Source organism: Pangasianodon hypophthalmus, chromosome 2 (genome assembly GCF_027358585.1).
Source record: "Pangasianodon hypophthalmus isolate fPanHyp1 chromosome 2, fPanHyp1.pri, whole genome shotgun sequence".
Classification (NCBI taxonomy): domain Eukaryota; kingdom Metazoa; phylum Chordata; class Actinopteri; order Siluriformes; family Pangasiidae; genus Pangasianodon; species Pangasianodon hypophthalmus.
In genome coordinates this window covers 26,555,092-26,582,390 of record NC_069711.1, presented here as the reverse complement: position 1 = coordinate 26,582,390, position 27,299 = coordinate 26,555,092, and the positions used below count along the sequence as shown (strand labels likewise).

Sequence of the window (27,299 nt, the reverse complement as noted above, 5' to 3'; positions counted from 1 at the left end):
TGCAACACCATTTTCCCTATACAGAGTGTTTATTATAAGTTAGAGCTGCAATTAGTCCATGAGGAAATTTGCATATGAATTAACCAACATTTCTCTATTTACTTCACACATTAAATGAGTTTCACTGTAGAAATAACAACTCCTGAATGAACATCGTTCAGTCTAAATCTAAATACTATTCTAATTAAAATCTTAAATCTCAAAGCTATTTAAAGATGTCACAGTTTAAAAAAACACCTAGACTAGACTGCATTACATACATTTATTGTAATGCTTTTTAGCCTGGAGAGATTTAGATATGGGTCAAGTTTGAGATTAATTTAAACAACAGACTATAGTGTAACATCTTACATCTTACTTAGATCCTTCGTTGAAAATACTTTTAGGTTACAGCTTTGTCCAGAAAACCTCCCTCTTTGTCATAGGAAAGTACTACTTTGCAAACTCAATCCTTTTAAACGGATTTGAATTTAGCAGAAAGGTAAGTGGGGTCACATGACCTACACCAGTAATTCTCTGCAGATTTCCACTGACTGGGCCAGTTCCCCTTAGAGCTTTGATCTAAATTAAATCTTTTGTGCTTTTCACAGGAGGACTTGGAGGTTCCCATCCCACGCTATTTTGTGAGGGAAAGGATGAAAGCACTGAAAGAAAGAGAGAAAATGCTGGCTCATATTCTGGCTAAAAAGGCTAACATAGAACAGGAACCTGTGCGTATTAAACACTTTATCACACCCAATAAAAGTATAACCTTTATATTCTTTCAGGTCAAAATGACCTTTTTTTACTAAAAGTAGCATAATACTAAAATGCTTTAATTTTTTTTTTATTACAGAGATTTCCCTTTTGTCTTATATGGACTTTAGAATTTTGTCTGGCTGTTAACACAAGTATTGTTTAAGTAAGGAGTAACGTACAATGGGATGTACTGTTATAGCAAAATAATCAGTGTCATCTCTTATAGAATATTAATCTACATTTTCTGACCAATCAGTATCGAGAATTCCACAGTACCATGGCATTAATTGTTAAAAATTCCACAGCACCATTAATTAATTGTGAAAAAGTATTTTCCCCCTCCTTATTTTCTCTATTTTTGCATATGTGTAATACTAAGTGTTGTCAGATCCTCATACAAAATGTAATGCAAGACAAGGAGAACACGAGGAAACACAAACCACAGTGTTTAAATTTTTATTTTATTTATTGAAGGAAAAAGGTTATGCAACAACTATATCACTCATAAAAAAAAAAAAAAAAAAAAAGTAATTGCCCCTAAACTAATAACTGGTGTTGCCACCTTTAGCAGCAACAACTGCAACCAAATACTTCTGATAAGTAGAGATCAGTCTTTTACATCACTGTGGAGGAATTTTGGTCCACTTTTCTTTGCAGAATTGCTTTCATTCAGCCACATTAGAGGACTTTAGATATGAACTGGTCATTTAAGGTCCTGCCACATCATCTCAATGAGGTTCAACTCAGGACGCCGTCTAGGCCGAATGGAATTTTGTTCCTTATGAGGCATTCAGAGGTGGACTTGGTCTTGTGTTTCGGATCATTATCTTGCTGCATAACCCAATTGTGCTTGAACTTCAGCTCAGGGAATGCTTTACTGCCTGAGGACTTTCTGGTAGAGAGCAGAATTCATGGTTCCGTCAATTGTGGCAAGTCGCCCAGGCCCTGAAGCAGCAAGGCATCCCAACATCATCACACTATCACCATAATGTTTGACTGTTGGTATGATGTTCTTATTGTGGAATGCTGTGATAGTTTTACGCCAGATGTAACGCACCCATGTCTTCCAAAATGTCCCACTTTCCACCCATCAGTCCACAGAACATCTTCTAACAGAGCATATCCCAAAAGGCTAGGGGAGTCATCATTAGCAGTGGTTTTCAGCTTGCAACTCTCCCATGGATACCATTTGTGTCCAGTCTCTTTCTAATGGTGGAATCATGAACGCTGAACTTATCTGAGCCAAGCAAGACCTGGAGTTCTTTAGATGTTTTTCTGGGTTCTTTTGTGACTTCCTGGATGAGTTGTTGATGTGCTTTTGGATGTGATCTTCTGGGAAGATTCACCAGATGTTCTGTTTTCTCCATTTGAAGATAATGGCTCTCACTCAGGGTCCAGACTGATCAATTTCTTTCAAACTTTCTTTCTCATCTTTTCAGGAATTTCTTTTGAGTGCTTCTTGTTGAGACCTTTTACCCAACTTCACACTGCAGGAAAGGTTCATTGCTGGAAATATTCTTACATGGCTGGGTGTGTCTAGTCCAATTGAACCCAATTATAAATTAAATTTAGTTCATTTATGATTGAATAACTCAGGGGGCAAATACTTTTTCACACAGGGCCGGTTAGTGTTGGATAACTTTTTTCCTTCAATAAATAAAATAAACATTTAAAACTGTATTTTGTGTTTACTCAGGTTGTCTGTGGCTTATATTATTATTTTTTTAAAGATCTGAAACAATCAAGTGTGGCAAATTATGCAAAAATAGAAGAAGTCAGGAAGGGGGCGAATATTTTTTCACAGCACTGTATTAGATATATTGGATATATTACTACTGCATTGTTATAAATAAAAAGATAGCTTCTATTTGATTGATAAGTATTAAACAGAATGTAAGAGCTAAACCTGGGCACAGCCAAATTACCAGCAAAAACAGTGACTAGTAACAATAACCCTAATAACCAGTCCTCACTTTCTATGATGTTATATTATGTTTGTCTGGAATTGTAGGTTGCGGTACACAGTATGACAGTGGAGAGGGCAGTGCTATTGCTGCAGGTGAGTGAACGTGCGCGGCAGGGACGCCTCAGAGCTCGTTTTATGAAGGAGATCCGAGATGAGGAGAGGAAAAACCAGCATCAAGTGATCAACAGCACACTGGATCCCCATCTCTCAGCCACTCTCATACAGAAGGTACTAAGCAACTTGGGGTCTCACAGTATATTACAAAATAATTATACCATTACCCTTGAGCCAGAGTAGAGTCATCATACTTGTGCTGACACTGCATTCATTTTATCTGAAAATAGTTATAAGCAGATAGCCTTATGCACTGAGAAGCATGATATTGGGTTATGGGCTGTTACCATTCCATGAATTTTAATACTGAGCTAGCTTATTTTCTCAGTTGCTAGACTTTTACTTTTCAAAATGGAGATCTTACACCACACCACATTATGTAAGGAATAAAACCACAAAATGTCATGTTGTTATAGGAAAATATTCATTCTTTTATTCCTCTCATACCACAGCAATTGGTCAACAGTTATTTATTCACTATTTATTAGTGAACAACACATTATACTTTTTAATGCTTTATGGTTACATTTAATGTTGTAGAGTTTGTTCCTGTTATTACTTACGTTATATGAGTTGTTTCTCTTCAAGTTAATAAGACAAAAAAAACGCAGCTTTCATGTTACCAAAGTCCTACGTCCTGAAGACTTTCCCATGGCAGAAAATCTAATGATTGTTACAAAGCACTGATACTGGAGACTCCTTCCATAAATGTTAAATAAGCATTACCTTACAGACATCTTCACCATATCAATGATTACACATTTTCCTTTGTTAAATAATAACACATTTTTCAAATGTTATGTTATTAGCCTTAGACTATGTGGAGCATCCACCGTGCAAGACACTGTATAAACTGTTACGATAGAAATGATTGTATTAGAATGCATTAACATCATCCTGTGATTTGCATTAGGCTCCCACCTCTCTTATATTCTTTAAACATTCTATCAACAATTTAGCAATACAGAAATCCCAAAATTAAACAATACATATATTTGTAATTTATGTTAGATGAGATTGACAAAATAAGAAGAAATATCAAGAAACAATAGTCTGTAATCTGTAATTCAATGTGTGCTAGATAAGGTCCTGATTAATGGCTGGTAAAATGTCTGTGTATATATATATATATATATATATATATATATATATATATATATATATATATATATATATATATATATAGCCAATAAAATGTTTTGACAGTTTTACACTATTTATGACATTTATGAAAGGAACATGTCTTGTGCTAGATATAAGTGCTGATTTACTAAGGATCGTGGTCTTTATAAATAGTTGAGAAGCCCTCTATGGGTTAAAAGCAATGATAAGACATTTGTTGGTACCATTCCAAACACATAACTGTCATAACTTTGTGTTTTTACATAAATTAATATACGTTCATCCATTTTATACTGTCCTTCAGTCAGAAAAATAATAATTTATTTATTTATAATGTATTTATAATGGCTATTTATAATTTAGTATTATAATGGCTAAGCAAATTGGCCTCTCACTGCAGAAATAATGTCTATTTTATTATGTTCCCTGTGCACTCATAAAAATCATAATACTCATGAAAGTGTGAATCAAGCTAGACACAATGCCTACTTTCAGGCCCAGAGAGGGAATATGACTGTAGTTCAACCTGATCATGAACTCACATGATGTCCATCTGTCCTGTCATTACTCCTCACTGGCTCCGCAATACCAAATCTACTCACCAGGGATTATGGATTTCATGCAATCACTCCCATAACATGAAATATACATGCTCAAATCATGTGTGAGGATAATGTGCTTATGGCTCTTTTGTTTACTCCAGAGAGGATTAGCACCTGAGAGAAGAGAGAGAGAAAGTGTTCCTGGATTTTAGGTGCACTTTTACATTGTTCTAATCATGTAATCTGAGTCAAGGTGCCTTGACGTATTTCTCAAAGCATGTGTCCTTCAGACGCTGAACATAATGTTAAACAGATAGTCATAAAGAGATAGTAGATATGATAGAAGAGGTTTAAGCAATTATGCAGTTGCGTGAGAAGCCTACAAAGGAACATGTGACGGAACAGCTTTTTCAACAAAACACCATGGCTTTCTTTTATCTGTCATGGTGGTTACTACATATTTCGGGGTTGAGCCACCTTAGTCAGCGTTGTGTGTATTTGCTTCAGTGCTGTTAGTATATGCAAAGTGATTTACTGGCTTTAGAATGCCTAATCTCCACGCTGTTTGCTTTCTCATTCTCTTCTATTCGGGCTCTGAAATCCAGGAGACGTAATCTCTTTTATCCAGCCAGCCTTAATTATTGGGTTGGCATCATCGTTGCCCTCACGCAGAGGCAGGAAGCTCTTCAGGATAAATGAAATTCCTTGCCTCTGTCTATGAGCCAGAAGCTAAATCTTGGGATTATATGTCTTGATGCTGAAGACAGCACTGAATGGCTCTGCTCTCATTCTTAGCATTTTGTACCTCGTAAAACTGAATTCTCCACTTTCGATTGCACAATAATCATGACATATTACATTCCTTTCTACTAAAACCGAATGCTGGTGAGTGTTACTCAATAACGTAACAGACTGGTTGGTTGTTAAAAAGTTTTTGTCATGTTGGCGTCAGTCTCCAGACCCCCTGGCTCTTTCTCATCAGGTACTCTAGTAATCTAAGAAGTGTGTTTTGTGACTGTGCTTTTCTGTAGACATGGCGGGGTTACTGGCAGAGGAAGAGGACCAAGAAAGATCGTCTGGAGGAAATGATATTTTTGGGAATGGTTGGTACCAGGAAGCACTGCCAGTGTACTGTTTATGAAAAACATTTCCTTTTTCTGATAGATTGAAGCTGTTTTTCACTTGTCTAAGGAAATTTTAGTTGTCCAGTTCTTTTTCAATGGCTAGTAGTTAGAGGCCAAATTTGAAAATTCCAAATCATATGGTGAGATATGCAGCCTTACAGTGTTTACTTCATTATTCCCAGATAGACCCCAAACTCCCAATACCCAGTCCTGCTCAGCAGCGAGCAAAGCATGTAGAAAGCAGCAGGCATCAGATGCAGGAGCGGCATGAAGCAGAATACCAGCAGGCCCTGATCACCATCAAGGAGTCTGTTCGCTTGGTAGACGGACCTGACATAAAGGAAACACTCCAGGACCAGATACGCCAATGGTTCCTCGAATGCCGGTAAAATCACTGCTTAGAAATGACCAAGTAACACATACAGATTAAGCTTTATATACTGATGATTTTACTCAAAGCAACACTTCATTCAGTTTATGTTCTGTTTTTTTAAAAATCACTGATTCATCTTCAGTAACAAAGTTATCCTGGTTACGGTTGTGGTGAATCCGGAGTCTATTACGAGAACAGTGGTTGTGAGGTGGGAATACACCCTGGACAGGATGCTAGTCCATCACAGGAAATCATGCACGCATGCATATTCACACACTCATTCACACCTAGAGGAAACTTAGCATAGTCATATTTTCGGGAAATGGGACGAAAGCAATGAACTGGGACAAAGGGAGAAAAATGCGAAACCCTGCGCAGATAGTAACCCAAGCTCAGGACTGAACCAGGGACCATGGAGCTATAAGGCTGGCAATGCTACCCACTGTACCATCATGCCACCAGTTTTTAGTAAGTTACAGTTATATTGTTGGTCAGAACTGTGGAGCAGCAGGTAGTGTTGCTACCTCACAGCTCTAAGGTCCTGGGTTCAATGTCTGTGTGGATTTCCTCCGGGAACTCTGGTTTCCTCCAACCTACCAAAAACATGCCAGTAGAGGAACTGGCTGTTCTAAATTGCCTCTCGGGGTGTGGGTGTGTGTCTCCTTTTGGTTACTGAGTTTAAAGTTAGGTTTGGATTTAGGTGTAGACATAGCGTTAATTAGCTGCATTAATAATTATGTCAGTGGAAGGTCTTCACAAAGATAGTAAAAGATAGTGTGTGTGTGTGTGTGTGTGTGCATGGTGCCCTGTGAAGAAATAGGATACCTTCAGGAACCAGGATATATTCATACTTTGCACCCGTTGTTCCCGGACCTCAGACTTCCACACAATACAATACAACTACAAATCTTACAGCAACAATTTGATATTTGATGATACCACTGAATCTGGTACAATATAATTTTGATTCATAAGGCAGTGATTCAATATTTGATGATAAGTAGCCACTTAGTAGCCTCCGATCACTGTGACCAACTTTGTTCAGAATCTGGGATAGGCCTAATGTTAGTTTGCGAAAGATGCTGATATAGAGAAGGGCTATTTTAAGTATCAGAGTTACGGAAAATCACCTTGCCTGCCTATTTATATATCACCTATTACTCTTTTCGATGATAATCGATTTATAATGATTATAATTGATCAATTTATAATCAAATGTAATTGATTTATGATTGTTGCCACGATTCATTTCAATGGTTGCCTTTTAGATCAATGCATCACTCCTGTTAAACCCCTAATTGCTAAATAGTGAACAAAACATGAAGTAAACATTATTGTAAAAAGATAATACTATCGTATATATTGGTTTCAGTACTTAATTGTTTATTGTTAATTGTCAGTGCTCAACAATGCCTCTTTCAGTAGTTCTGTAGCTGTACATATCTAATAATCTGTTGTCTCATACACTCTTAGCCTGTCTCCTTTAGCTAATCCACTAATTTGTTCGCACGCTCCAGTGCTCTTCATTCACAAGGGATTTGAGTTCTGTCCCTGCCCAGGCCCTGCATTATCTTGCTCCAATTGTGTTGTGCATTCCTCAATTGTTTTGTCTTTGCTTCTTTTGCTTGGAGGCTGGAATGTAATCCATAGTGACGGCAGTCTCATTTAGCCTTTATGCTAGGCTAAGGCTTGTGCTTGGTCAGCTCGTGTGGGCAATTCAGTGTTGTGCTGAGCTGATTAGCACATTCCAGGCTGATTTACAACCAGCCACTGAATGTTGTTGCCCATTAGTGTAGAGACTAAGGTCATAAGTCATCTCCGTTGGACCCCACAGGGAAGCTTGGTCTCTGTGGGCCTTTAGCAGCACGCCATCCACAATGACCTTTCTGGACTTGAAGCGCTTATACAAGCAATGTGTGTGTGACGCTGGGTCAGGTGAAGCGTGTTGGCATGGTGTTGGTTTTCAGGTGCTGATGAAGGGAGGCTGAAGTAAAACTGTTTGGCAGATGAAGGATTACTGAAAACATGGCTGCAGGAACCCAGTGGCAACGTGTGGAATAGGAAAAAGTTTAATGCATGAAGAATTGTCATCAGTGTACAAGGTATTATCTCTCATCGTTCCAGAAATCATAGTGGCTAGAGGCAAATCATAGCTGAGTGCTTCATAACTGTTGGCTTCACTTATGAGCAGTAACAGTCAAACATTTGAGTTACTGGAAAATGTTATTCATAACTAATAGTGTTTATAAAATTTTGAATTCATTATGTAAGGAATAAAGCACAATGGGGCATGCAAGAAAGCTGATTATTTTCCAATAACAGCATGCCTCAAAGTGTTTATAGTCATTACAATTTTTTACATTTATGACTGAATGACATGTCATACTTTTTTATTCGTTTAAAGTTACATTTCATATTGTGGAATATCAGCAAGACAAGTTAGTTCCTCACTTATTATCACTTACATTATAACAGCTATAAACAGTAATTCCCTTACCATCCTCACTTTTCACTCTCTCTTGAAGTTAGTAGGACAAAAAAAATCACAGCTTGTTATATTATTGAGAAACTGGAAAGTGCAATCCCCTCTGTCCTGGAGAAAAAAAACTATAGCTTTATCTCTGACTGTTACAAAGCGCTGACATTGGATACTCCTTCTGTAAATGCTAAATAAATATCTCCTTACAGAAAACGTCAACGATTACATGCTTTTTAAAAAAAAAAATCAATATATTATTCATACATTTATTATTAGATTAAATTATGTGGAACTTCAACCATATAAGTCCCTGTGAATTAGCCGTTACTATAGAAACAATATTAGAATTTAAAATATTAGAACAAGTGCATTAATATAAACTTGTGATTTAAATTATAGTGAACACTAGAGAGGTTGCTATAGAAAATTAGTCAACACTTTCTGACCAGTCAGAGTCAAACATTCTGCAGCACTGTGGTATAATATATTTATGATGTGGTGATAAGAGCTTCAGAAATATTTGGCATGGAGATGTTCCTTATCAGTCTGTAGGAGCTCTTGAACATTTTTTAAGTTGTGTTTTTGGCATTTTTCTCTGAACTGTTAATGCTGACACACATGCAAGGCCAATAGTTGTTCATTCGGATCTGTACTCAAGATCATTTTCAGCCATAATTGCTCGAAAATGGTTAACATGGTTAACAAGCCAGAGAACTCCTAACCAGTAAACTTACTGTACAGTGCATTCAGAAAGTATTCAGACATATCACATTTGGATACATATTCAGATCCTCAGAACCTACCTTGCTCAAAATTGAGATCAGGTACATCCCATTTCCATTCTACAACTTGATTAAAGTTCACTTGTGGTACATTCAGTTGATTGGACATTATTTGGAAAGGCACATACTGAGATTTTTCTACAGCCTTGAAGGTTCCTGATGCTTCCTATAGCTAGTCACCCAGGCAAACTATGGTGGGTCCTGTAAGGAGATGGGAGAACCTTCCGGAAGGACAATCATCTCTGCAGCACTCTACTACTCTACTTAGGCCTTTAAGTTAGAGCAGCCAGACGTTAGTCAAGGCACATGACTGTTCAGCTGGAGTTTGTCGAAAGGGCACTTAAAGGAGAAACAGGATTGAATGCTAAGTTTTACATGTCTTATGTAGGAAATCAGGCACTGCTGATCACCTGGATAATTCCATACCTACACTATAGTACAGTGGTGGTAGCCTCATGCTGTGGGAATGTTTTTCAGCAGCAGGTACTGGGAAGCTCATCAGGTTAGAGAGAAAGATAAACAGATCAAATGCCAGAGACATTACTGAGGAAATCCTGTTCAGGAGCACTCAGGACCTCAGAATGGGGTGAGGGTTTACCTTCAAACATGACAGTGACCTGAAACACACAGCCAGGTTAACGCAGAAGTGGCCGAATGCCCCAGCCAGAGGCCAAACTTGAACCCGGCTGAATATCTCTGTAAGAGAAAAACAGGTCATACCCTGACGCTCCCTGTTCTAGATGAGAGCGTTCAAGTAGTTCTGCAAAGAGGAATGGGAACAGATCCCCAAATACGGGTATGCCATGATTGCAGCATCATACTCACATGATTACTTAAGGCTGTAATCTTCTGCCGAGGTCATTTAACAAATCAATGAGTAAAGAGTTTGAATAATTGTGTAAATGTGATACTTCAGTTTTTTAATTCCTAATAAATTTGTCAAACCTATTGAGTATGCTGCTGAAAAAAGAAATTCCATTTTAAAGCAAAGCAGTGATGTAACAAAAAGGGGAAAAAATTAAGAATTTGGAATATTTTCTGAATGAACTGTATATTCATTCAGAAAATGAGTATTCTAACACTGTTATATACAATTTCACTTTCATTTCAAATATACCAAATATAGTTCATGCTCAATTTGTAGCTATCTGTTACTCTACATTTAATTAAAACGTTTTGTTCTCGTATTGCTTGAAAGACCTACCATGAATCAAATCAATAAACCACAAATAGATTGTGATCATTTTACTTTTGGTAAAATGAATCCAGTTATTGATCCAACCACTGCAGAGCAAATCCAGTAGAGCTAACTTATATGTCCTCCAGCTGTGACCCTGCTCTCAGTACGTGACGTGAGGTGTGGTCAGTCTGCTTCTGATTAATTTAAGCAGAAGTGAGAGCTGAGACTGACGTTTTTAGCCTGCTACTCTAAATCTGACGGAGATCCCCTGAGAACCACAGTTAGATCTGGCTAATGTAACCTCATCATGTGAGAGGTTTACAGTTCCAATATGACCGATTCGCCCTTGGTCCTAGCTCTTCTGAGATGTTTTATTGATTGACTAGATGGTGAAGAAAGGAAACCAGTATTTTTCATTCTGAAAAATCTTTAGGTTAATTTTATTACAGGCTCGGAGATTGATTTTTTTCATAATGGGAAGCTAATCTGAGGAGACCTCTCTTTACAAATGGGAAAGAGTAATTAAAATGACCAGTTGCAGGTTATTGAATATGATGTTGATATTGAACATGGACATTTTCTCTGAGACAAAGATCTTTTGGGTATATGTCTGGCTTTTTGAAAAGGGGCCCAAGATAAAAAAAAAATTGGGGTTAATTGCATTACTTAGACTGAGCTCTGGGATTTCTTTTTCCTGGGAGTTCTAGGATTTAATGGAGGCTAATTAGAAGAGGCCTTTCTTATTTTTGTAATTAGCATGGTCACTTGGAGGTTAGAGTTTATCGTGTATATAATGAATGAGCATTTTCTCAGATGGTTTTAATGAAATGGATAGAAAACAGGAACCAAAAAATCTTTTGTCAGTGCTGATGAATGCCTCGCTTTATGGTAAAGGTTGTAGCATAGTGCTTCTTAACTAGATAACACATTAAAAGGTAATCTCTGTTTTGTGCTGCAGAGATGCCACCGGAAAGTTTCCTGATTTCCCAAGCAGTGAGGATGGAGGATCAGCTTCCATATTTGCACAGAAGACGCCAGAGGAGGTCTCACACAGGCACACACACACACACACACACACACACACACACACACACAGTTACCATCTCCGTAACAACAGGACTCAGTATATCCCACTGATGCTATTCAGATCTTCTATGTAATTTTAAATACCACAAATATTTATACTCGTTTCTAAGATTAGGGGTATTAATAGATCTCCACGGAACATTACTGATTGACGTGATTTAATCTGACATTTCCCAGTATGGGTGTAACACAAGTTCATTTAAGTGTATTACTTATTGTGCAGGTTGCTGCTGAGCTAGCCGCTAAACAACAAGAGAAGGAGAAGAAGTCCAAGGGGAAGAAAGACAAAAATGCTGTAAAGGACAAAAAGAAAGACAAGAAGGGGAAGACTAAAAGCAAAGGCGAGAAAGCTGATACAGCGGTAAGGTCATGAAGTGAAAATGATTACAAGAATACACAAGCTTGAGAAATATACCAGAAGCCCTGATTATCGATCCATATCTAAGAGGTAGATGCTGCTGATTTGAAGCATGTATTAATGTTGAATGTCTTTAGTGGTCATTACAAATTGAGCAGTCAGGAATCTCAAAGGATAAAACACACAGCTGGCATTCACATGCTCAATGGGAGAGCATTTACTTTTCCCCTTTTTATAACCTTTTTCCCAAAGTCTTCTTCTGTCTCCCTAGTAACCTCACTGGCTCGGATGATTTGAATTCAAGTGAACTGAAGTCCTCTTTTACTTCTGCTTTTTACACTGAAAGGTTAATGTGTATTTAAGTGAAGTGAACTTATTGTGGGAACAGTTTATGTGTCATTATGTTATTAGGATCTGTAGTGTACAATTGACCATGCAGTACACTTCTCAGTGGAAACTACTTAGGAGATAACAAAGGAGTGCCTGTCCAGTCATTACTTCTATTGCAGTTTCCTTCGTATGATGGATTGTTGCCGTACGTTTCCAGTAGCACAATTCCAGCTGTGTACAAAATGGAACACAAATATTATTTGGTGCTCTGACGTGCAGCTAAAGGCATATAAAATACTAGGCTCAAAGGAAAGAATGTTAATTCTTTAGCCCGAGGCTATGATGAAGGATGGTGAGGATGTTTATTCTTGAAGCTGTCTCAGGAAATATCTCTGGCTCTAACAAGGCGTGTCTCCAGTGTCCTGCTCTGTCCCGATAACCTGTTACCCTGTTCATTCTTAACTCTTTCCTCAATAAATTCTGCATGTCCTTTTGGCCAAGGACATATTCAGTGCTTCTAATTGCTTTTCCGGTTGAGAATATTTAGTACAGTGGAGAGTGGTGTTTAAATCACATGTTTACATAGCACAGTAGTTATCACACAAAAGATTTATGGTGTTGGTCCCATCAGTTCCTATGCTTTTATTTACTTTTTGTAATTCTTATATTCTGTTCAGTCCTAATGAATACATGTCTCACTGAAATCTATTTTTAAAATACCTAGTAAGCATTATATTAATCCCAGTTATCAACAATATAAACACAATTTGTAGAAGTATTTTTTCATATTAACAAAGAATAGTCTTTTTTCATACTTGTATTTCACTTTCCTAATCTAGGAACAAATAACCTGAACATAATCACTTGAATATAATATAGTATGATTTTTAGAAATGACTCAGAATTGTAGTTCATGTTCATTATAGTGTATAATACAAGTTTCATGTTAAACCCAAAGAGAACAGTAGTTAAATTTTACATAAAGTCACAGTTCCTGTTCTTATAGCTTAGATAGTGCTTTTTGAGCATGTGCAGTCTTATATTTGTAATACACACTGTTTATTAAGTTCTTTGTTTCACAGCTGTGTCATCTTATAATTTTCTCTCCTGACAGATCCAAAAATTCCAGTATAATCACATAAACAAATTTTAGCTAATGCAGAATCTGACCAGCTTCCACTAGCAGCAGACAACAAGCATTCATCTGCAAATTCTTTTTTCATTTTGGACATTTTTTTTCCACTGAAGTTGCCACTTATCGTGCAATCTAAACGTTTTAAGTGCTCTAAAACCTTCCTAGTATATCTACAAGTGTTCGTTCTTGGAGCAATGAATCTGGACTGTTGTACTAATACCGGTAGTGGCTAACTGCAAAGCAGTCGAGCATTACAAATACCCACTCAAAGTGATTGCTCTCTGCACTTATAGAATAGAGCCTTTGTTTTGGCTCAGGTTAATATAAGAGCACCTGTTATTCTCATTATGGAACTGAGCTACTGATACCTGCAGCGGAGTGATGTGAAAGGTCGAATTTGAGCCTCTTCAAAAATCAGCACTTCCTGCTGAAAGTTGAGTGGGTCATTAGAGGGAATTTTCGTCAAAGCTCTCATAGTTACTCCATGAAGGTAGCTTTGGTTTTTAGTGCCTCTTAAAGGCTGTGGCTGTATAGAACTGAAGTGTGGTAATGTATTACTGATAACCAAGTCCAGTGCTCAAATGGGAGCCACTGTGTCTAATCAAAATAGCATCAGGAGAGAACATAACAGTTTGTCCAGACTGGGTTTAGCCAATATTTACTACCCTTAACCAGCTGTCTGAATTTAATTAAACTTGAGCCAGTACTTTGTTTGCACACTAGCCAAACTCTATGCTCCTATAGTAAAGCCTGGTAGATCCATAAGGAAATGCCCTGCTTCATGCCATGACCACATCCATACATCACTCGGATGTATTAAAGAGCACTTAAGATTCTTTTATATTTCCAGATAGATTTCTGTCTCTATTGGGGCCCGTTAACCACTAATGGAGAAATGTGTTTAAAACCAGAGCAGTCATAAAACAAAGTGTGTCAGGATGCCTTATTCCTTGTGAAAACACAACGCTGCTCCTGAGCGGAGACACGCTCCACAATCCGGCTGCGTGCAACCCGCAAAACAAACATTTGTCCGAGTGTGTGGGGACAATGATTAGGTTTTAATGTGCGGCCCCCAACTGGGGGAAGGAAAACATGAGCAGTTGTAAATCACGCTCACAGCATTACGCCCTGCTCCCCTACCAGTGATCGACATCATTAACCCAGCAACTCTGGGTATCACAGCGCACCGGAGTATCACACCCTGGCTTTGATCTCTGCTCCTTTCAGCAGAAGTATCCATAACTCACCTTGAAATGTCCCCAATAACTCTCAAAGGCCTTCTCTATTTCTAAAGTTTGCATGGAGTAATGGATGAAAACGGCCAAAATACAGAGAGCACTTGTGTGTTTTGCAGGAGGAGGAGGAGGGATGGAAGATGAGCCCCAGTAACTTTCTGCCAACTGTGGTTGAAGGAGCTAAGATATACAGAGGTGAGTGAAGGAAAAGGGGTATATGGTTTTCACTTAATGTCACAATGTTCTACTGTACTGTGCTTGTTTTCATTTTAGAAAAATGGCCACTTTTTAGTAACATCTGCCCTGTAGCTACACTCATTGGGTATTTTATCAGGTCTACCTACCTACATATACAGTAAGTGCTATTATATAACATTGTATATAGGAATACTATTCCTATACCTCATCCATAATATCAGAAAAACACCAAAGGACAAACGGTGACAAGATATTATATGAATGTGGTATTGCATCAGGGATCTCGTTGAAAAATCCAGCTTGGTTTGAGCAGCTACCAGCTGCCAAAACACAGACCGACCTGGCCAAGCCAGTAGAAAGGAAACGGTTTCCGGATTACTGCTACAAAATCTACACAGCATACAAGTTATTTTAAAGAAATTAACAACAGTAAGGCAATTAAAAAATCTCAACCATTTACTGCTCAATTTAGTAATAGGAAAGCTGGAAAATAACTTGGTCTACCAAGTTTGACCAGCTCAGTCTGTGTTCTGGCAGCTAGACAGACCTAGCTGGATTTTTCATAGGGACGACAGTGTTGTAGGGTTACTGGGATTTACTAGCCACTTTATTAGACACACCTACATGGTTTCCCTCTAGCTCATTTTTTCCATACACAGTGTGTGTTAATCATCCTCTAGGCCTTTTTCAGTGTCGGTTTCTCACCACAGACCTGCAAGCTGGATAATTTTGCTTGGTGGACTGTCATAAGCCTGATATTAAGGTATCCAAAAATACCAGCAGCACTACTATGTCTGATACACTCATACCAATGCAAAACACACTTGCTACTATTGTGCTGAGAATGGCCCACCACCCAAATAACTGGTCAGCTGTCCATTGATCAACAGGGGGGGGGCCTGACACATTGTAAGTAGCAACAGATGGGCCACAGTCAGTAAACTGTGTACCAGTAATGTGACCCCATATTGTAGGTTTACTTGATCAAGTGGCCATTGACTATATAATATATTAGGTGAATAATGTAGGAACCACTGCCTTTTTTGTAATTAGTCAGTCAGTGTCAGGGGTAATAGTTGCTCAGCTGTCTCATTATAAACTCACATTTATCCAATCCAATGTCCTAGAACACAGGCGGAAAACAACTAAACTTGAGTTACTTCCCAATTACTTACTACACTGGTTAAAACTGCACATCTCATGCCATTGTTAAAGTGAAAGTGAAGTGACATGTGGCCAAATATGGTGACCCATACTCGGAATTTGTGCTCTGTTTTTAACCCATCCAAGTACACACACACACACACACACAGAGCAGTGGGCATAGAGCAGTGGGTTTATGTAATTGTGTAAGTTTATTTTACTTACATATTATCATTATATAAGTTTACTTATATTAGATTTTACTAAATAAACTTCACTGAGGTGTGACAGAAAGTGAATGCATTTTTAAAACCATTTATTTGTAGATGATTCATGAAGACAACTCCAGAGCCCACAGTTTTGGGCCATCTTTCAAAAATATGCCAGTGCCTTATATGGACTGGCTAAGCTAAATTGCCCCCAGATGTGAATGAGTGTACAAATGTGCATGGTGACCTGTGATGGACTGATGTCCCAACCAGGGTTTATTGCTGCCTTGTGCCAGATCCTCTGGATCTAATAGATGATGTATAAATGAATGAATGTGTGGCCATTTTCATGCATAAATAAAGTCAGTATTCAACAACAAGTCAGAATTATATGTGCAAGGGGTTGAGTTGACTAGTTGAGTGTATCTGTCATTTCTGAGGACAGATGTGTCTAAAATACAGTATAGTACCCATTGATTATAGGGCTGTAGTCAGAGATGGGAAAAAGGAGCAGTCCAGAGCCTCTCTCACTCTCTCATTCTCTCTCTCTTTTCTGTCTTTCCGAGGTAAATACTAGGCATAGCACTTGGACACTGTGACTGGAGACTGTATCTCCTCACACTGATACTGACTGCAGTCATTTATCAGAAAACACATGTTTACTCAACTCACCCAGAAGTGCTACATCTTCTGGGAATAATAACATATTTAAGTCTAAAATTCACAGAAATACATCATGCACAATAATGTCTGTGGGTGAAATATGTACAGTTCCACAGTTTAATGTTAATGAGAAGTGTTATGATCTGTCCAAATGTTTTGCTTTAGAAAAATCTGTAGTACCGTGCTACAATCTACAATCTACGACCATCTACAGTCCATCAGCTGCATAAACTTCATGCTGTCTGGCCAGATGCCTAATTAAAATGCCTGGGCCCCAGGGTTCTTCTTCTAAGGTCCATATCTGTGTGTGTCCTTGAGAGACTTTCCATGGTATGGTGAATGAAAAATCAGTATGACTACCTCCTAATCCCTTGACAGCATGAACATGTTTCTGTAATGAAGCGTTACTTTCTGTTTGACTTTAGAAGGAAGTGAGCATCCCAGGTTGTGCTTCTGTAACCCAATGATCCGTGCTGACAGGAGAGAAAGTTGGACCTCCACAAATCTCATGTGCAAGTGTGTGTATACATGGATGTGTCAGTGGGGAGCAATTGGTGCAGCAGTAAGAGGGAAGTTAGAGTTGAATCAAAACCAAGTCAAAATCCACTAAGTTTCACATCTCCTGGTTACTTTACTGCAGAATTTCTGAAAAGTTGCATACAGCCCATACAACCCAGAAAGATTGATGTTAATCCAAAAATATCCATAACTAGAGTTCAGCCTGTCAGGCATTATCATTGTTAGAATGTGAATGGTTCTGAGTTCAAGCTCTCTTATCGTAGAACAGCTCATCCATCTTCTCCTGGCCTGTCTATCAGAAGAACAAGGGTTAGGGTGAGGCCCTGTTTTGGGTCAGCCATCACCTCCTCCTCCTTTTCCTTTCCTCTCCTCCCTTCCTTCCTCAGAACTGCAATCCATCTCCCATGCTTTAACACCACCACTCACCTGTAGACCTGTAGGTCTGAACACAGCAGACCTATGACACAGATGTAATTGACACAATATGTTTTTGCATTTTTCTGATTTACACTTGTAGAACAGCTTGCCCCACAAGAACCATATGAATCACAGATTGAAATCAGTCAACGTTTAAAAAATCACGTAGGTTCACTTTACAAGTAGGTCTTATTAGTCTGTTCATGTGGTTAAGGTTACACTTTTTGTGCATGAACACATGCGTGTCTGTGAATCTGAAAATCAAAAACGATGCCATGAGGCACATCACTACACAGCTGCACAGCATCTGCCCCTTTCGCTGTCATCGCTGTTGGCTAAGCTAATGGAGATTTAGATGTGCACTTATATAGCTGATTGTGCTAGGGTAAGGAGTTTCAACAGGTCTGGTAATAATGGTTAAATCATTCTTTGATGTGGTCATTGATGCTTCGTCTTCATTTGGGGCTGTATGTTTGTGTATGTAGGGTAGGCATAGCAGCAGTTAGATACAATGGAAAACCCACAGAAGAACGGGGAAATGAGCCTGTGTATCAGTGCATTTTTGCTTTAAGCATTCAGTGCATTCTATGCTATTACTAGCAAAACAAATTTAAATCCAATATATCACAGTGTAGATATCTTAAATATCTCAAATAACAGTTTGCAGTCTTAACACACAACCTTCATAAAATAAAACGGTCTCTGGCATTCAGCAACCACACACAAACACTAATAAAAAGTTCAAGAGGCTTATTACAGTCTCTTAAATCCCAATTTAGAGCCATAATGCTTTAGATCTACTGTGGCAGCGCCTGCAAAATTCTCCTCTCTTAGTTGTTCTTCAATATGTAAAGAATTAAACATGATGGGGTAAAGCGGAGGACCATTACTACCCCAAAATTCATTCTTTTTCTATAATAGCACTTCCAGAATTGGTTTATTCCTTTTATACCACAGCAATTTGCCACTAATTTAAATTTTTAATTTCTTAATTAGCCATTTATAATTACCTTTAATGTTGTGGAACATCTGTGAAACAAGTTAGTTTCGGTGTTGATGCGGCACAAAGCAGAAGCCAAGCGCATTATTTCTGTATAACAGCACAGTCTGGAGTGTGTTATTCTGCTTATACCACAACGATTTTCCAATGATTACAATGTTTATTTAATTAATGAACAACATATCATGCATTTTAACAGTTTATAGTCAGATTTAATTGTGGAATGTCTGAAAGACAAGTTAGTTCCTGTCCTCACCTACAGTCCCCTCTAAAAGTATTGGGTTTGAGATCAAAATGAATATGAGACAATAGATCAGACGTTTGTTGTCAGATAACTCAATTTTTAGGTGAACAAAAGTATAGGAACAGATAGTTTTAAAGTAAATTAAACCAAATAACACTTAATATTTGGTTGCGTATCTTTTGCTTGCAATAACTGCATCAAGCCGGTGACCCACTGACATCACCAAACTGTTGCATTCTTCTTCTGTGGTGGTTTTCCAGGCTTGTACCACAGCTTCTTTCAGTTGTTGTTAGTTTTGGGGCTTTTCTCCCTCCAGTCTCCTCTTCAGGAGGTGAAATGCATGCTCAGTCAGTTTAGGGTCTGGTCTAAAACCTTCCACTTTTTTCCACTGTTGAAGTCCTTTGTTGTGTTGGCAGTGTGATTTGGCTCATTGTCTTGCTGAATGATGAAGTTCCTCCCAATTAGATTGGATGCATTTCTCTGTAAATTGGCAAACAGAATGTTCCTGTACACTTCTGAACTCATTCTGCTGCTACCATCATGAGTTACATTATCAATAAATATTAGTGAGCCTGTTCCAGAAGCAGCCATGCAAGCCCAAGCCATGACACTACCTCCACCATGCTTGACCAGTGAGCTTGTATGTTTTGAATCATGAGCAGATCCTTTCTTTCTCCACACTTTGGCTTTTCCATCACTTTAGTAGAGGTTAATCCTGGTTCCAGAACTTTTGTGGCTCATCATCATGTATTTCTTTGTGAATTCCAATCTAGCCTTCTGATTCTTACTGCTGATGAGTGGTTGCATCTTCTGGTATTGCCTCTGCCATATTTCTGCTCTCAAAGTTTTCTTAAAACTGTGGCTTGTGATACCTTCACCCCTGCCCTGTGGAAGTTGTTGGTGATGTCACTGACTGTTGTTTTTTGGTTTTTCTTCACAGTTTTGACAATGTTTCTGTCATCAATTGTTGTTTTTTTCCTTGGCTGACTGGGTTTATGGCTGATTGTTAGTACACTAGTGGTTTCTTTCATTTTCAGGACATTCCAAGTTGTTGGCTATACCCAATGCTTGTGCAATGTCTCTGATCTATTTTCCCACTTTTCCCAGCTTCTAAATGGCTTGCTTTTCTCCCATAGACAGCTCTCTGGTCTTCATGTTGGTTTATCCTTTTTAACAACAAATGCAGTCTTCACAGGTGAAACCCAGGGCTCAAACCAAGAGTAGACATACAGAGCTATCAATTGTTTAAACAATCCATCTAACAGGGCATACCTGGTCAACAAGAAACCCCTGTCAGTGACATGTTCTAATATTTTTGATCCCTTGAAAAATGGGTGGGTCCAAACAAAAGGTGCCATGTTCTAAGCTGTTTAACACATCTACATATCAGGAAATGAAAGCTGAAATTCTGATCTATCATTTCATATTCATCTTTTGATCTCAAACCCAAATATCTTCAGTGTGTAGCAAAAACAAAAGAATTGGCCTTTCCATTCTAATAATTTCAGAGGGGACTATAAGATATAGCTGTCATAAGCAGTCATTCCCTCATCAGCCTCTCTCTTACACACACACACAAAATGCAGCCTGGTATTTTACCAAGAAAGTGGAGGAAGTGGAAAGCAGTACTGAAATTAAGAGTGCTTACAACCGAGACTTCTTCCATAAATATTGAATAAACTTTTCCAAACAAAAGAAATTCACCACATCACCAATTATAAAAATTACTTTGTCAAACACAAACCCATTTTAAATCCATTTATTATTAGTCTTAGATTATGTGGAGCATCTGCTGTACAAGTCCTATACAAACAATAACATATTAGAACAAGCCCATTAATATGAACATTCATGTTACGGCCAGAACTACATGTGCTGTTACACGAAAATAATGCAAACCTTCTGACCAATCAGATTCAAGCATTCAGGTGTGCTGTGGTATAATGGATCTTAATGAACTACTCTCTGAATGCTTTGTCTCACACTTTCAACACTTGTAAAATTAGCTTACAGAATTGTATAAATGCACTTCGGCTTACACCCCTACAGCAGGTCATGCCATTTTCTTTTCTTGACACTGACACTGCCTGAAGCTTAAGTCTGTCATGCAATGTAAAGTGAAAATATAAGTATCTTGGCAAATATTCTTAAAATTAGTTAGCTAGTCTAGTTTTTAATGTGTTAACTGCTCTATGTATTTATTTACTGCACCAGTCATTAAATATATGATGCTAGCTATCCATTAACATTAGATGGTTAACTTATTTTGCTACTAGCTACTAACATGCTCGAACTTCCTCTCATTTGTAACTAAGGTACTTTGTGTCATTTTTTTCCAAATCTTTCAGGGCCGCAATCAATCAGAAAGTTAGTTGGCTTTAATTGCCTCACAACAATTGCGCTAACAGAAAAAGATCAAATTAAAAACATTAACAGGTGCGAAAGCTTCACAAGCTGCCCCCCTCCCCCAATCATACGGCACACTCTGGTGTAGGAGAGTGTGTAGCGGTGTGTGTGCCTGTGACTGCGAGTACTGGAAGGAAAGGGACTAGGCATGTACATGTGCATGCATGTACATGAGTGTCAAAAAAAGCAGTTGGGCAGCAGCTCTGTGTTTTGTAGGAAGCAATTATATGCCCAGTCAAAGCCACTTCATTTGTTTCCATTACAGTTTCCCTCCACATGTCACCCGACGCAACCCCAGGAGCACAGGGGTACATTCTTATAGAATGAAGCTAAGAGTTATAATGAAAAGCAGACTATTGAGCTCACCTCCCAAGCGTTAATCATGGTATTGCCACAATGAGTTCCAGCTCTCAACTCCTGACTTATAACTGCAATCCTCAATGCTCATTAGCTCTGCTGCCCTCTTCAAGTTTTTCATCAGAGGTCGAATAGATGCAGTGACTCTACACTAATAAGACATTGACATTGCTCAAGATGTAAAATGTCTAGACGAAATGGAAAAAACCTTTCCTGGGCTTGCCAGTTTATTTGCCAGTAATTTACATAAGGTTAATTGTGGACTAGCCTTAATGTGTTTCCAAAATACACCATAGAGTATAATTAATCAGTTATTTTTCGTAGTTAATCTCCCAAAAGACAGGATTATTAATTTGTCCAAAAAAAAGGAAAGCAGCATTTAGTGTGGAGTTGCACATCTGGTCTGTCTGAGTAGTGATTAAAACTAAGCAGCCAGGCTGTGAGGACTCACCGGCTCTAGAGCCTCAGCTCTGTTTTATCAGCTGTCAGCAATTGGGATGTTATTATTTGACGGGTTTGTTTAGTTGTAATGGAGCAGAAAGGTGAGCTCTGTATTTACCCAGATACACAACATCAGACGGGAGGCTACCTCGTCCCACAGAGACACAGTGTTCACTGGGAAACCGTCTGACACTTTGGTTGTGGATCGCTGGCACTGAGGACAAGGAAGCCATTAGGACATACGATGAGAAGGAGGACACTTGTCTGGGCTTGTTGGAAGTTTTCCCATAACGTCTCTCTCTCTCTCTCTCTCTCTCTCTCTCTCTCTCTCTCAATCTCTCTCTCTCTTAGTCTCTTGTTCCTGTCTTTATCTCTCATTTCTATATAGATGTCTATCAAATTTTAAGGGAATTTCCATCATCTACTGTCTTGTTTAATATTTTACAAAACAGTGAGTAGCAAAAGAGCTGCAGCCAATCACACACAGTCATGGAGAGACTGGAACACACACAACTGCTGTCAGGATTTATATGTAAAATCTGGATCCATCACCACTTATGACATCTTTATGTCAATATTTGGTCAAATTCCTAGCATCAAAATTTTCCTCAAAATTAGTGGACTAAATTCTCATTATCTGTTTTCCTCTGTCCTCTTTGTCTCACCCTTTATCTTTCCGGGTGATCTGCAACACGGAGAACTCCCTTCCTGCCCAGTGGAATCACGATGCTCTGGCTGGATGCTAGCGCTGATTTTAAACCCAGGCCGGAAGGGCCTGTACCTTAGGAAGCATCTCTAACTCAGAAACGTATTTCCTGCCCACTGAATGACTCAAAAACAAAAAGGGTGCATCGTTCCCTGAGTAAAAGAGCTGAAAGAGAGGAGTTATCTCACCACATGCTCACTGGCATACTAATGGCACATTAATGAAAAGCCAAATGATGAGCACGGCAGGACACTATAGATCAGAGGAGGAGTGGTAAAACCAGGCACACTCCAGCCCTCGAGTGTCTTTCAGCCTGTCCCCAGGTGGCAGGTGGTGGATGAGCTCTACACACTCCATGTCCAGTTTGCACATATGTGTGTGGTCCTCTATGTGCCAAGTCATTGCACAATATAACACTGCTTTGTCAAATGTCCAGCTAGCATGAAATTCACAGATGGTGTCACGTTTTGGATCACCGTCAGCTGTGGCTCTCCCTCTCCCTCTCTCTCTCTCTCTCTATCTCTTCACAGTTTGGACTGAGTTCAGTAAATCTTTCTTTTTCTCCCTCAAAAAGCTGTCTGTTTTCAGTATCCTGAGTTAGAAGTCCTTTTTAAACAAACAGGCTGGTCTGCGTGAATGCGCCCCACTGAAGCGCTAAGGTAATTATATAGATCAGATTGCTTGGGGATGTTTGGAAATTGTGACCTTAAAAAGCAGGCCTTGTGGAGGACAGGTTGACCTCTGACCCTGGCAGGAGATCCCATTTCAAAAGTCTAATGCTTATTTTTAGTTTTCACTGGCACAAGCTTCAATGGTGCCCTTCAACTCTGCTAAATCTGATAAAACAACTCATAAGACAGAGTTGTCAGTCATGTAGGTGGGTCCATGTCTCTTAAACAAGTTTTCTTTGGAAAAATTCTTACGGTGCTTTTGAGCTGATATCAGATTTTAAAGAACATCATATTCATTGGTGAAAGCTTCAATGGAAAAATACTGATAGTAAAGTACAGAAATGATGCTCAGGTCATTGTAGCCTGAAGGTGATAAGGTGAAATAAAAATATTTAGATTAGACTCGAAACAAAATATGATTGTAGTCCCTGACACATGACCTTGATTGCATATTTTCACTCCCAGCTGCGCACACACACCTGCCATCAGAAGGATCCCCAAGCATATAAAGGGGCTTTTGCTATCTTTTTCCATAAATATTACTTGCATTGCTAATACGATAAGATGTAATTGTATACTGGGTACCTTTAAATACATTTGCAATTGCATTGGTCTAAAACCTAAAGATGTTTCTGGGGAATTGGATAACTATTGCAAAGAACAGAACAGAACAGGTTGAGGAAACTTTGTCAATAGGCAGAATTTTCTAACAATGAAAGATGGAAATCAATCTAGTTACCACAACAACAGAAAAAACACAATACATTTTAAATAGAACTCACGACTGCATTCCTGTTCTTGAACCTAACAGTGTATGATAACAAGTGATAGTTAATAATTAAGGTTCAGGATAATTAATCAGCAACCTACCTTTTATAGCACTAGGTGTAGACTTCCATACAGACTGTTAAAGTTTGTGATTATAGCTTTGTAGTCCAGGGATTCTTAAATCCCCTTCCTGTTACAGCTTTAAAAAGTGCAACATTGAGCCACTTGACCACACATTACACATTAACTAGCTTGTCCAGTAATACACTAATTCAAGACTAACACAGTTCCACTCAATCACGAGAAAAAGTCTGGAACAGCTTTAGTTGGTGAATGGGTGAATTACATTTTACCAATATGATCATGTTTGCATCAGTTTCATTGGCACCCAACTGAGTTTTATATCACAGAGCTGTTGAATGCTCAGTTATGATTGGTCAGAAGGTGTTGATTCATTTTCTATAACAACATGGCTTTCTAGAGCAACACGGTTTACAAGTGTGTTAATATAAACATGTGATTTGAATTACAGCTGCACTAGTGTCAGAGGTGTGCACAGCAGTACTGTCCACATGTTTTGCCCAATCAGACTCAAGGATTCAACAGCCCTGTGGTATAATTAGCATTGAAAGAGTCTCCACTGTCATCGCTTTGTAACAATCAGAGGTAAAGCAGTAACTTACACGGGAAAGTCTTCAGGACAGAGGGCTTTGCAGTTTCTCAGTAACATGAAAGCTGTGTTTTTGTCTTGTTAACTTCAAGAGAGAGAAAAAAAGAGAGGGAACAACTGTTTATAGCTGTTGTAAAGTAAGTGATAACAGGAACCAACTTGTTCCACAACATGAAACATAACAATAAATGACTAAAAAATATGACTTGTCATTCTTTAATTCATAAAATTTCGTACTTATTGGTACATTTACGTGGTATAAGAGAACTAAGACATTGCAGGATGTACTGCAACCTCATGGTGGTAATGGTGGAAAACTTCCACCAACCCTTTGTTTATTATTTTCCCCATCATGTTTTATTCCTTAGTTAATTGTCAGAAATCTCAGGCTCCATAAGTGTCAGCTGTCCTCAGAAACTGTGAGTCAGTCAGTGTCTGCCCGTATCTGCCTGGCACACTGTCCTGTCCTGGAAGAGGAAGTGCGCGGAAATGCACTTCCTGTCAGGATATGGCGCATGAGAGCACGACACTGAGGACAATCACCTTCAACATTCTCACCCGGGTAGCAGCACCTGTGCTTCCTCTGTTAGAGGTTCAAACAGAGGGTCCCAACAGGATCATTACAAAAAACTGGAACTGACCAGTGGTGCCATGATTATACTTATACGCTTATTTTGGTGTTTTACTGTTTCATTAAATGGTGTTCAATTGCTTGTGTTATGAATGTGTTCGGTCTTATCATTCATTCTGTTAGTTTGTCTTGTCTTCTGCAGCATTTCCTTATTTTCTGTGGTCTTTTTGTTTGTGTGTGTGTGTGTGTGTGTGTGTGTTGTGTTATGTTGCAGAGGTTTGGCAGGCCCGAGACGAGGGCCAGAACTTCCACCAGCGTTTTGATCCTGAGCTGGTGCGAGAGGAGAAGAGAATGGAGGTAGAAGGGGAGGTCAGAGTTCAGGTAAGAGTTAGGCACTTCTTCTAAAACTTAATAATATACCCTATTCCAGAGTAATGCCCTTATACACATAACAGTGTATGACAAACATTAAAATTTTAGTTATTCTTCATATAGATTTATTAAAATAAAAAAAAAAAAAACTACATGCAGTCCAAAAGTCTAAGTCCAAACTACCATGAACAATTTAACCAGTTAGACAAAAACTAGAAAAACAAAATTAGAAAAAAATGATATAGTTGACAAATTCCTCAAACAACATAAACTGTAAACTACACACTGATCCTCATCACAAAAATCATATGCCTAGCTCCCAGACCAATTCACTTGTGTATGTAGTTCCCTCAGAATTACATTATAATACTTCATTTCCAAATGTGTGTTCACTTTTAGTGGTTAAAAACAGAAATTATGTAATGATGTGGTGGAGACAAGCTTTAAGGCGGGTGTTTCAGTTTTAATTTTGGAACAGGAGTGCAATGTGCAATGCAGAGTAATTGGATAATTAGCAAAAATAGCTAAAGAGTTCATTTTTGCATCTAACTTCTCAACTTTAGAAACAACTGAGTTTAAAAATAACTGTAATTAGTAATAAATTACTAATAATTTACTAATATTAAGTTTCTAGAAATAGGTTTATTTATACAGTTATATAATATAGTAAAAATGTACACACATTTAACAATAAAATAAAATGTATTGAACAAAAAGGAAATACTTTATTTACGTATGTATGTATGTGTGTGTGTGTATGTATTTATAAAATGGAATAACGTTGAATTGTATGATACGGTCCATCTCGATAATAGTTATGGCCTCATGCGGTGAAATTCAGCCTGAATAGTATATCATCTATGTATCACTGAAGTACTAAAATATGGCATTTACATTGTCCGCACACTGCTTAATAGATGCTGCTTTTGAGCAGGGGTTAATATTAGTAGCAATGCATAGTAGGTCATTCCAAACTCAGTCATTGAGTCAATATCAGGTGTCATTAAAAGTGGATGGAAACTGGCACTGATGACGTACGGCCACAATATTCAGATTTCAATGTCTTAGAAGTATTCCTCAAGCAACTAAAGAAATACCGCCACGGTTTTAAATAACGCATTATGTAAGGAATAAAGCATGGTGGTTCCTGAAGAGTTTTATTTATCTTTAACTACAACAATTTGCCAACACTAACAATTTTTTGTTATCAGCGAAAGATATGTCATAGTTTTTATCCATTTATAGATACATTTAATGTTGTGGAACAGCCACAAAACAGGTTAGTTCCTGTTATTACTATAAAACCTCTTTTAGCCTAATTTTTAAAAAATTACTAAGACAAAAAATGCAGAAAATGCAGAAAAACCACAATGTCCTGAA

The 27,299-nt window shown here is 38.3% G+C and overlaps 1 protein-coding gene across 1 annotated transcript in view; it reads left to right on the top strand.

Moving 5' to 3' along the window:
• iqca1 (IQ motif containing with AAA domain 1) overlaps window positions 1–27,299 on the top strand; it is a 51,006-nt gene that overhangs the window by 2,932 nt on the left and 20,775 nt on the right. The window contains exons 3-10 of the mRNA XM_034310497.2: window positions 591–710; window positions 2,750–2,932; window positions 5,514–5,585; window positions 5,789–5,991; window positions 11,379–11,463; window positions 11,730–11,867; window positions 14,684–14,759; window positions 25,822–25,928. Coding sequence (XP_034166388.2) covers window positions 591–710; window positions 2,750–2,932; window positions 5,514–5,585; window positions 5,789–5,991; window positions 11,379–11,463; window positions 11,730–11,867; window positions 14,684–14,759; window positions 25,822–25,928 — 984 coding nt within the window. The remainder of the gene's footprint in view (window positions 1–590; window positions 711–2,749; window positions 2,933–5,513; window positions 5,586–5,788; window positions 5,992–11,378; window positions 11,464–11,729; window positions 11,868–14,683; window positions 14,760–25,821; window positions 25,929–27,299) is intronic.